Source organism: Notothenia coriiceps, unplaced genomic scaffold (genome assembly GCF_000735185.1).
Source record: "Notothenia coriiceps isolate Sejong01 unplaced genomic scaffold, NC01 NC01_scaffold00037246, whole genome shotgun sequence".
Lineage (NCBI taxonomy): Eukaryota > Metazoa > Chordata > Actinopteri > Perciformes > Nototheniidae > Notothenia > Notothenia coriiceps.
Genome location: NW_011369947.1, coordinates 24,544,249 through 24,557,038, shown reverse-complemented (window position 1 = coordinate 24,557,038; position 12,790 = coordinate 24,544,249). Strand labels below are relative to the sequence as shown.

Here is a 12,790-nt window from a genome sequence, read left to right as displayed (position 1 = left end):
GGATCTGTCTGTCTGCCAGAGGTAGCTCAAGATGGACCCCTTCTGTGTGGACGTCAGCATGGGTGAGACAAACATGTTTTATTTGGGAAATCAGGAAATACAGTGTATTAAGCCAAGGTACATTCTCATAATATTGAAGTGACTGTTATTTTGTACATATTGATTGTTGTTTTTTTATTTGGGTCTTAATGTGTGCACATGAAACTCACTTTCTCATCAAAGACCATGAACTTCATTGATTCTGGGAGCAACTGTGTGTGTGTGTGTGTGTGTGTGTGTGTGTGTGTGTGTGTGTGTGTGTGTGTGTGTGTGTGTGTGTGTGTGTGTGTGTGTGTGTGTGTGTGTGTGTGTGTGAATAATTCCGACTGTTTATCTGTTTTACTTCCGTAGCTTCAGTATTACGGACACATGTTCGTATTTGCATCAAAAATTCATGATGCTATCTTATCAGTAGGTCCAACCCATTGATTATCCACTGTTCTGCTTTACTTAGATGGGTTTGCCCAACTTCCAACTCTTTGAAAAATAATCAATAAAGTGGTGAGGTCTTTCCTGTGCTCCAACCGTCACAGCATGTCAACATTTTAGATTGAAAACAATGTGTTTTAATGGTTTGGTGAGCTGGTCAGGGCAGATAGGGTTTCAAGAATGTACAAATCATTCAAAATGTACTTGACTTAGAATATCTACCATTGTTTGTTTGTTTGCAAAGAGTAAGAGCCATGTTGAACTCAAAGTAAGCAACATACAATGTTTGTAGGTCGTTAAATGATTGGCATAAGTACTGCCTTCAGTGTTTTGCATGGACCCATCAGTGTCAAAATTGGTAAATCACTGAAGTGAAGTGTGTGTGGCATTGTTGCATGGACTATGTTTCAGTGTTTCTCAAGTTGAGCTTTATTTCAAAACAGTTTGGAGAGCCTTAAGCGTTCTAGTTCCAAGACATAAATCATGGTCTGTGCAAGAATTGCTGCAAGAACTTTTAACATGTTTTGCAAAATATCCATGATTGCAACTCCAGCTAATGAAAGAAAATACATTTTGCATTTATGTGGCTGAAAGGGATTTCAAAATTGTGGGAATTTGTTGAACACTACTGTTACAGAGCATTTGGAATCTTTTTAAAAACCCAACACACTGTAGCAAACACAATGTAAACTAAAGGCAAATAGATAGAGTATGTCACTACAAACAAAAAATTTTTTCGAGGTGGCTTTTCCGATTAAGACTTAGGAGAGAAAGAGGAATGCGTTACGCTAACACACTCTGTCAGGAGGCTGTAAGGTATTGATCGCAGGAGTGTATGACGATGATGGGCTTTGACAGCCCGCTGCGTGGACCTGAGCTGAGTCAGACGGGAGCTCTGTCTTACATCTGGAAGGGCTCTGGGTCACGCTGGCGAAATACTGCATCCCTCCATGCACATGAATACCCTTAGACACGAGCCGAAAGGCTGCACGGAGAAATATGGCTCCAATCTTTAACATTTAGATAAGAGCATCGGCTGAATGTCGACCTCACAGAGCACATTTCAAAGAAGATAATTTACCCTCAGACAGTCTCATATTTCACTTTTGGATGTATATATACTCAGATGAACACATTTGTACACATTAGGTGTTTTTATTTTGTAAACTTTATAGATTTTCCTTATTTTTCCAGTCTGCTTATCAACAGTCCTTGAAATAAACTGGATGTTTCAATATGAGGCATGTCGTACAATACAATTTCCCAGAATTCACATTGACGTCCTTCTATGCTATCTTGTGTCCAAACAACAGCCCAAACCCTTTTACCAATTTATATAAAAGAAAAACATCTGAAAAGATGAACAATTTTCTGCTTTGGGAGTTCATTTTAGCAGAAATATGTTAACTTGATGATTTACTGATATCTGTTTGCTCAGTTATCTGTGGAAATAAAGGGAGAGCAAATCACAACATAACTCTGTGCACCCAGACTTTACCTCTGTAAACAGTTTTAATGGATTTTCAGAAATATTGAGAGACCTTGATTCTGGGAAAAACTAAAATGAAACCTGCTCTTGAGCGGATGCTAATTGCTGCTGACTGTAGCAAATGCATTTGGGTTAAGGCTCTTTGTGGACCTAATGGAAACAGGATAAAAACACAGCCGTTATTAATTTGGGTACAGTGACCCTACACTGACCATAATAGGCAGAAGCGGACCAATGTCAGCCCATGGACTTCTTCAAACTTAGTAAACGTATTTCCTTTTTTTTCTTCTTATAAAGTATACTACTTCCGCATATAGGGAAACCATAATGGGTTTAAAATGGATTGCAGTGCTTGATCAAAAAAGTAGAATTGTCACAAACAAAAGCTTGTTAAAGATTGCAAGGGTATACCATGGACTGGACGTTAATTTACTAACATGTATTTTGCTTTGGTTTATATTTTCAAATCATGCCTAGATATTATTTCTTGAACAGAAGGCTGATATTATGGACATGTGCCCTCCTTTCTGTACATATTAGGTGTTCTGCATCTTTCTACTGAGTGATTTAGAGAAATAAATGAAATGCAAACCTCCTTACATTGGCAGCGCAGCGCAGGCCCGCAGTGAGTAATCTCAGAATGTGTACTATCCAATGCTCAAACTAATGAGCTGCTCTGAATGAAAGCTTTCATCAAACCCACTTTAAACACTGTAAAAAGTGTTTCAGCCTCTAGGAGTCACTCAGCATGACTGGCTCTGTAATGACCTCCAAATGTGTTTTGTGTGATTGCTGCCTTGCAGCCTCAGTCCCTCCCTCCTTCCCTCCTTTCTCTCAAACCAACCTGATCTCAAAGGAAGTGTGCACACGTATATTTATAAGCTCAAGATAAATATTACTGGGTTTTGTTGTACTGAAGGGTACATCATCTTGTAACCATTGATGTCTGAACAAACTTGTGTGGGATCAGTACATATAGGGCGCAAATGAAAGGACATGGGATGCTAAAGTCAGTACCATTCATCCATTGGGGACCATGAATGTAGTGACCAAACTTCCACAATTGATGTCGCTAAGAGGCTAAACTTGGCTCTTCACTGTGGGACGTTCCAAAATAAAAGTCCATGCATAAGATTTTTTTTCATTATGTTTATTAAAGAAATAAAACAAACAAATGTTAAAGCACGACCATGGAGAAAACAAAAGGTTTAGGAAAATTCATTGAATATGTGTTGAGAAATTTCAACGGATACGAATTTTGATTTTGTCTAGAGAGGGCGTTTCATAGTGGTGAGATTCACTTCCTCTCAGTATATGCAACAAGGACTACACATCCCATAGTCAGCAGGATTATGGCTGACACCCAGCTGCACCTGATCAGCTGATTTCCCTAGTTAGAGGGTTCAAAGGGGGGAGGAAGACGGAGGCCGTTTCTCAATCGCGAGGATGCTTGCTTGGTAGCACATGTCTTCCGAGTCACTTGCTTCAGAAGCTAGGCAAGAATCCTTCCTGGCATTCGGAAAACGAAGAGTGGAACAGGCTAGCAAGTGTGCAGGTGTGCGTCAAATGAGAGGCCCCGCCTTACATTTTCCGCCACAGATTAGGGGAAATTGGTCCGTGCGCAAAGCATTGTGGGGATTTTAAGGACGCGAAGTCGACCCCCAAAACCAAGGACGCGGCCTCGGTGGAATTCCAAGTATACTGGATATTGGAACAGTCCTTCGGCGGCACTCGATGACGTAGCATCCTTGAAATATTGGCTTGGAAGCCAGTTTCCTCGAGATTGAGAAACGACCACTTTTTTGTGCTCCTAATGAAAAGATCCTGACCTTTCAAGACATGACATAATATTCCCCCAACTCTCTTTTAGTCCTGTTGCAGCCACAATTATCTATTTATTAAAAATAAAATGACATTATAACCTCCCTGGATTATGGTTGTGCGTTTGTCTATTCATGTCAGAAAATAAATGTACCTAGTATTTTCACAGCTGTGGACAAACTGGATCAGCAGTGTTAACTTCTCAACAAAATGGATTGGTTCAAAGAACAGGCAACTTGGACAGCATGTTCTCTCACATACCAACGCAAGCTTATTCTCAGAATAAACAAAATGCCACTTTCAATAAAGATGCTCACTCAAGTAGGGTGCTAGTCTTTGACAAGGTGTTATTGATCCGCGAGAAGCCATCACGGCTGAGACAAAACATACTGAAACTACCACCTCAAGGCTAGAACACGCCTGCTCATGCTGTAAGTGATTATCGCAGCAAGTCAAGCGTAGAAAGTAAAAGAATATCATTTCCAACTGAAAGCAATCAATAGCAATAATGGGCGTGAAGAGAAGTGAAGGACAGGCGGTAAATCCTGTCGAATCAGCTTGATGAGGGGGACGTTTATTACCAGATTTATGGCGTTTTGTCTTTTTTTCATTTTTATTGGAATTGTGATAAACAATGCATTTTACAAATTACACCGTGTCCTTGGTTTCTTGAATGTCATTTTTTTTGTGAGCAGGCAACCATTAACACTGCTTACCAAAATGATTAAATATATATTTAACCCTGTGCAACGTCAGACAGAGATAAGGACATTAACATAGACTTTGTACTGGAAGTCACTGACCCAGACTTTCTTTTGTCTGGGTCAGTGTTTGTTTTAATGGATTTTCTGTAAAACAAATGGTTATTTTCCTCAGTATGTAGCTTTATTCGGTAACAAAGACTAAAATACAGACAGCTACATACAGACTTAAATAAAGACAATTTTTAAAGAGTAGAATTTCTTGATTCATCTCTCTGTCTCATTGGCTATATGCAATAAGGGTGTAGAGCTTCGAACCTTGATTAGAGAGAATGAATGAGAGGCATGAGAGTTGTTTGAAGGGGGAAGCTTAGCATTGCACAAGTCCCATAGAGATTCACTGTATTCCCACAGAACCATGTAGCAATTAGTCACTGCTCATTAAGGACTACAAGTCCCACATGGCACGCCCCAGCTGCCGCTACGCCACGGATCCAATCCTTATTTGATTTAATACCCCAACATAAGAGGAGTGTTGAAAGTATATCAAGCATTGCAGGGAATTTTCTTTGGGGAATAATGCATGGTGTCATGAGAAGGGAATAAAAAAGGGAAATAAAGTGGAGGAGGAATATTTTTTTATTTATTGATACTTCTCTGAATGAAAATTGCTTACATCCATGATAAAGAATAGTGTCATCAAATAAAACAATGAGCATTATTGGAAGCTCCTGTTTTTTAAATATAAACCACTGCAATATACCAGTCCATAATGGCCAAACTTTTAACTGGCTTTGTAGTGTTTCAATGTTAGTCGTATTTGGAAATAAACAATGTTTGGTGTCCCTCCGTGTTATTGCTCACAAATTAGGTTTGTATTGTTCAATACTTTACCTCCCAATTCATGTCAAATGCAAAGTGCCAAAGTAGGAGAACGTTTCTTGGTAGCGATGTGTTTGTGCATTAAGTCAAATCTTTATGCAGAAGACCGTATACTAAGTCTGGTAAAAAAACATGCAGTTCAATGAGTCGTAACCACACTTTTCCTCCAACCATAACCAAGTGTTTGTGTTGCCTACCCCTAATCATACCCTATAAAAAGTTAAATTACCATAACCTTGATCTTCCAAAACCATAATTATACAGAAAAAAGGGAGAATAATTAAGAAAAAACTCAAAACAGGTGATAGAATCTTTGCCTTTTTGAACCTGGTAACACATCCTTTTTTCACCTTATCTGTAAATGAGGAAAGCTCAAAGATAGTAATCTATGCATAAATGGGTCACCTTGAAAGTTTCTACTTTGGTTACTTCCTCTTTTTCTGCTAAGTCTCATGGGTCCTCGCAGCCCTTTTTTCTTTCTCTGATCCTCTGTGAATGGAGCAGGCGGGATGGGACACATGAGCAGCTCTCCAGAGATCTACCCCCGGCACTCTCAGGTGATCTGCCTCAGCGTGGCTCCGTTTACCAGCCGAGCAGCTGCCGCAGGAGCTTTGAGACCTCTTAAAAGTCCACGTCGGGCTATGGTTACAGTTTGAAAGTGTCTGAGGCAGTGGTGGAGAGAAGGGACAGCTTAAGGCCAGGGGGTGCTGCAGACCTCCTGCTGTGAGTTCAAAGAGAGGTCCCCAGCAGCTGTGGCTCTCAAGGGAGGCTCACAAGGGTGTTGGGGGCAGTGAAAATGGGGGAGGTTAGGGTCACATGGCAATTCAATCTGACTTTAAAAGCCAAGTTGCATGTGTTTGTCTAAATGTCCACATTTTTTAAGGAAATATTACCCTCCTTAGATTTCACATCTGAAGGAAAACAGTTCTGTATTTTACAGTTTTCTCATGATTTCCTAAGTTGCAACTTTTTCACGCCGTCTTGAAATCTAAAGTCTGAACAGCTCTAAGAATGACATAAGGGCAAGGATTTGATCTGGCATTTATCAAACTTATGAAGCCGGGTAAGAAAGTTGTGGTTGGAATTGATGTATGGCTTTTTCTTTAAATGAGTCCAGGCACGGAGATGCAACCTGGCAGGACTCAAGGTCAGTTAAGCAGAGGCGGGAGCAGACTGTTGATGTGGTGGATGAGAAAATTGCAACACAGCAATGTTACAACAGCCTACACTTAGGAAAGTATCAAATCATACAATCTTCTGTATCTTAGTTATAATGGCATTTCTCCAGCACACAATATTTGCCAATTTCAGCAATAGTGAGTTGTATCAGGACAATTTACCAAGATTGATGTAGAACGTTCCTTTTATTTGTAACCCATATACATATTGGGATATTTAAGAGTATTAGTTGTAACAATTAAATTAACCTTTTATCTAATATGGACATTTTCAATTCCATTTTCAGCCATCTTAACCATTGTTGAGTTGTTGCTAGGCATAAACAGAAGCAGGTAAACACACCTGTCCTCTGTTAGTTAGATCTTGAGAACTTAAAACTGGACAAAAAAGATTATCGACTCTTTAGCAACGACCTGTAGGCGTCATTCTTGTTGTATCTAGATCTGCAATTATACTTTCCGAGTATTTGAAAGTCCATTAAGGTTAACAAGATGTACATTTTTGTCATAAGACGGTGTACAGAAGACTCCATGTGGACGTTCATATACCACCGACTTGCTGTGGGCACTAAAAGTTTAAGTGTAGCATATTTATTGCACATGCTTGGATTGTTTCCTCCAATAATGCGGGAAAACAACTTCTACGTGTTCATACAGTCTGCTGACTTATCTTTAGACTACTGGATGTTGTCTCCCATCCCTTGTAATGAAAGACCATTAGGAAGGGTTCCTTATTGGTCAGTGTGAACAGGGGGTGACCATTGACTATAGCAGGAAAACATATTAAAATGTCCATACAGTATAGGCACCTGAAAAAGTCAACCTCCTATCCATCCCCACCCGCACCAATCACCGGACCTGGGGGGACAGAGCCTTCTCCGTCGCTGCCCCCTCCCTCTGGAACTCACTCCCACAACCCATCAGAGACTGCACCGACCTCACCACCTTCAAAAAACTCACAAAAACTCACCTCTTCAATCTGGCTTTTCATGTGTGATTGTTTTTGTATTATTTGACTTTAACTTTAACTATATATTTATTTGTTGTTCCTTTCTTCTCTTTTCTTTTCTCTTCACTATTATCTGTAAAGCGTCTTTGAGCACCTGTAAAAGCGCTAACAAATTAAATCTATTATTATTTTTATTATTATAAAATTGTTTTGCTTTTATCCCATTGCAACCATCAATCATTTTGGACATACATTTTTTGTAATATTTAACAAATACTAATTGTGTCGAATACATCTGTTTGCAAGTTATTATGGTTGGATTTAAAGGAGATTTTGATCAATGTGATAAAGTTGATGGAGTACCCTGATTTTTCAGGTATCAATTTACTGGATTGAACTAAAAACACACATCCATCTGGTAATTTCATTATTAGTATACCATCATTTTCCTAACCTCTGGGATAAATATGCATTTCAGACTATTTCCAAAAATAGCCGTCCAGAATTACACCTCTTCGCATCCAATAAAAGCACTCTTTGGTAAAAAAGAGCTCCTTTCATTATTGTATTTCCTGAGCTTTGATCAGTAAATAATCCAATCGTAGATCATCTGATAAAGTAGAAATGTACTACATGTGTATCTGACTTTTCAATCAGCCTGCCTATTATTGTCTCCTCTAGTTAGAATGTTCCAGTAACGTGACACTGCATAAATATTTGTCCGACATTACTGCAGGCCCTTTCAGCTGATCCTGTGGCTTCAGCTCCGGCACAATGGCCCCTTATCCCAACCAAGTAACCCTACACTCGCCAACTGCTCATTATTGATGGCCTAGTAAGTGTTACAGTTACAAACCAATTACTCTACCATTAATGTTAGATGAGCTGCTCTACAAGTACAGCTTGATGCTTATCAGCTTTCATCTGTTACAGGTCTTTACTTTCACTAAATGGCGCACCTTCTCCCTCTCTTGGTTTCAGTCGTTAATAAGTAGGAGGTGAGAATGACAGCTGGCAGTCTCAGCCCTATATCAGGGGAAAATTCCCTCAGTTCAAGAGGTAAAGAAGTCAAGAGGTGAGCAACATGTCCCCTCGGTGACTCTGGGAAATCTGGTGACCCAGTAAAGTGATATCACACCACCAAAGAGGAGGGGGGGTGGGGGAGGAACAGAACAGAGGTGTAGGGATCGAATGAGTCTTGCTGCCACCTCCACATGTTGGTTTCACCAGCGTATAAGGAAATGTGTGTCTTCAGGTCAGTGAAAGGTAGAACATTTAAGTGACACACACACACACACACACACACACACACACACACACACACACACACAAGTTCGCACAGAAACAGCCGTTTTCCCCCAGATGTGTGTGTTGAGATGTGCCAGACAGGTTTGCGCGGGCGGAGCAGGGAGAGGAGAGACAGTTCACAGATCAAGTCAACACCTTTCACATCTCCATCAACAGCTTCTGAGAGACATCTATTAACACATCCTCTCGCCAACAGTTATCTTTCCAAGAAGGAAACTGAAACTGAGTATACAGTTTCAAAGCTTATGCACTTTTTTGGGTAAATACTCAAATCTAAGTATCTTAAAGATGTTTCCCAACACCACTTTTTTTTCACAACCTATCTTTATTATTCAGATCTGTCTTTTAAGCTATATCGTTGTAAAATCAAAGAAGGCGGCAAACAGGACAGACACATGGAAGTAATTAAAAGTGTCGTAAACATTTAAGCATCCCCCTCCTTGCATTTTAAGAGCTTACCAGCCCTTGAACACAACACCACAAGGACACTTTTTCTTGGACCACTCCTACATAAGGTCATTTTGGCAATATATTAAAATAAAATAAATCGAGCTGTTTATTTTACTACTAAAAGCTAATTGCAAATGTTCTAAGACGACTAGCCCGTGCCTATTCACTAGAGCAAAACAACTTTATACATTTTGCAACACTTGACAGCTTCTTTCTCATTAACACACCTATGTCTCCGTAGGTGGTTGTGCTGAATCCCTAACTCAGCAGCTTTGCAGAGGAACATGTCCTTTAGAATATGATAAAGAGGAAGCAGGCATTTCCTCTTCAGGAGGGATGTTTTCCGTTGCACGTCCTGTCTGATTAGTGAGAACCGTGCCTCTTCCCCCGAACTGCACCGCGAGACGATCCATTACCACACATTTACAGAAAAAGGTTTCATGTTATACTGCATGTTGGAAGACGCTCTCCGTGGCATTGAGACAAAAAGTGACTCTATAATTCATAACTCTTGGGCGTGCTTGCATGATACTGTCATAAGGAATTGATATGCCTAAACAACATAATATAGTCTCGGAAATATAAAAAAAAATAAAAGTATGGTTTGATGAAAATATCTGAAAATCATCATCGCTTTCAAAATAAAATGAAAAAAATTGTATATTTTTTAGTAAAAACATCAAAGTATGTCGAAGATAAGTCGTATTATAGTTTGTCGAAAACGTTAGACAAAACCAAATAGTATAGTATGTCGAAAAACGGTCATAGTATATCCAAATTATCAGAAAAAACAACATGGTATAGATTGTCGAAAGTATCAGTAAAACGTTGGTTTGCAGAATTACCTATACGTAAACATTGAGCAATTTAAATGAGGGTAATGTTCCTTAAACAAGAAAAACAAATGGTTAAAATGACATTTTCCCAAGTCTCAAAACCCAAACAAACTTCAGGAACACTGACCATCATTATTGTAAATAATTGTTGCACGATGAGTCACGGCCCAGACTGTAGAGGAACTTTGGGAAGGAGCCGCTCTGTTAGGGGAAATCAGGAGATGGACTTGTCTCCTCTGGAGTCCGTCCGGAGGCTGTTGAGAAGGAGATGCATTATCTGAGTGTCCAGCGAAAGTGGGGGGAGAGTGGCTAGCTGAAGTTTATGGAGATTTATGGCTTCTTCTCCAGGCCTTAATTGCCTCCTCCTCTGTGGGTAGTCCTGGGAGGCCCGCGGTGAGCAGAGACCAGCACCAGGGCTCCTGCAGGTGGGCCCACCAGAACGCTGCTCACTGAGACTTGTTATGGAGACAAATGGTGTCACGGAGCGCCCCAAAAGCAGACGACAAACAAAGGGGAGGAAAAGAAAAAACGGAGAGACGGACAGCTGGTCAATGAAAGGGCTCAGGACTTCAACTTGGCCTTCGGAGACACACAAAAAAGAGTTATGGTAGTCTTGGCTTTACTGGCGCCAATTAAATATCTATCATGGACAAGTGCTGTGATAAAATTGTGACAGAGAGAAACATTTAAACTTGAACTGAGAATGTTGAATTCAAGTCCAAATCCGAAAATGGGTCTTTGTCTTGAGGAGTACATTTTTCTTGCTTCCCCAACGAGTTAAACAATGACATTGACATTTATTTCACAAAAGAGAACTGACCTAGAAGGCAGCATAAAACCTTTGCTATGACAATAATGCCAACAAATAATCCAGTTTAGATGCATTTACAGAATTTAAGTTTTACCAGTCCTTGTTCTACATGAGTATTTTGACATTGTCTTTAAGTATTTAGCTGAAAAATAGTTATCTTAAGCAATTTTGCACCAGATCTGGTCATGAAGCAGGTTTTTAAATCCACATTTCAGTTAATAATGCAACAACAAACACATATTTGTGTTACTGATAAAACTCTGTTTACACTGACATACCATGGATAGAGGGGTCAATGCTTCGGACGCTTTAAATTCTTTCTTAGCTCACTTGTTTATTGACATCCCCACCGCATAGCAGGAGCACATTGTATAGGTTCAATCAATAAGATGATGACATTCACCTGGTTTCACCCCGTGAGTCAATGCCAAGCACGCAGCTTCAAAGAGCATGCTGCTGTTGATAAATCTTTATTTTTCAGGTAGGAATCAGGTTGTGGGTGTTACATCTTGTCAACACAATGTTGTTATTATTTCCTTACCCCTAAAAAAAATCATTAATTCTATTAATCTTTATTTTTGTATGTCCTCTGGCAAACAGGACTTGTACAGAACAACGTTCCCATACACTTGTGAGTTCTCTACACTTAAAGGATTGCGCTTCAAGGAATCGATGTTCAATCGATAAAATAGTTAGTCATAGTTTCAAACATGTGGTTATTGTCGTAAATTGAAACCCAAAAAACCAGAAAGAAACGTCTTGGTTGGATTTTGTAAAAGGACACGGTTCGGCATACGATGAGAATATTTGTGATGTTATTGACATTACTTACGATAAATTAGTGTTGGCCTTTTGTTGCGCTAATGACATGAAACCTTTGTTTTAGTATTAAAAACCAGGTGAGAGTCTTCTATTTGAATGACCCATCTGTCAGCCCAATCTTCTTTTTATTGGTTCTTACACAGGTTTGTTAAGAGCCATCTTTTGATTAATCCAAATTCAACATAACCAGAGAAAATAAGCTTTTGTAGAAACCTTCTACTCTACGAATTCTTTCTACCGGAACTACTTTTTTATGAGACCAGGATAAGGGTTGGAACCAATGTTTATCTCATAATTACCTCAATGATCACATCTAAAAGCACCATATCTTAGGTACCAGTAGAGGAAAAAATAACACTCACTTGTCAGAGCTATGTTGCGTGGGGTGTCGGGACTGTTGGGAAGGACAGGCTCACGTTTATTGCAGGGGAACACGTTGTGAGTGACTGGCTCTAATGACTGCGCAAAGTGTGGACACTCAAACCATGAATATTGGATATGAACTGTATAGGAGCACATTTACAACCAGCCACACCAGGCCCCTACTGTTTCCTGTCAAGCTGAGGCTGCTGTTCATTGAACTGAGCTTACCTGAAAAACACAGTCAATCAATCAATCAATCAATGTTTATTTATATAGCCCAATATCACAAATGTTACATTTGTCTCAGTGGACTTCACAGTTTGTACAGAATATCAGTATGACAATACGACACCCTCTGTCCTTAGACCCTCACATCGTACAAGGAAAAACTTCCAGAGAAAACCCACAGTTTAAAGGGAAAAATGGGAGAAACCTCAGGGAGAGCAACAGAGGAGGGATCCCTCTCCCAGGACGGACAGACGTGCAATAGATGCCGTGTGTAAATTGAAAAGATAATACATTTGCAACATAGGTAGTCCAAATGTTTGGAAATGCATGTGTGTATAATAGGAAGATGAATCCACGAGTATATCCATCCAGGACTTATGATCCAGGACCACAGCCACGGCTCAAGATCCAGGACTCGCAATCCATGACACAGGACCGCAGGATCATCCATGACTCCGGGATCCCGGCGCTTGATACAGGGACT

At 39.9% G+C, this 12,790-nt stretch overlaps 1 protein-coding gene across 1 annotated transcript in view; it reads left to right on the top strand.

Annotated features, from left to right (window-relative positions):
* Positions 1–12,790, top strand: part of cxcr2 (chemokine (C-X-C motif) receptor 2) — a 50,683-nt gene that overhangs the window by 18,070 nt on the left and 19,823 nt on the right. Inside the window, exon 3 of the mRNA XM_010795724.1 lies at positions 5,866–5,994. Within this exon, the coding sequence (XP_010794026.1) occupies positions 5,866–5,994 (129 nt within the window). The remainder of the gene's footprint in view (positions 1–5,865; positions 5,995–12,790) is intronic.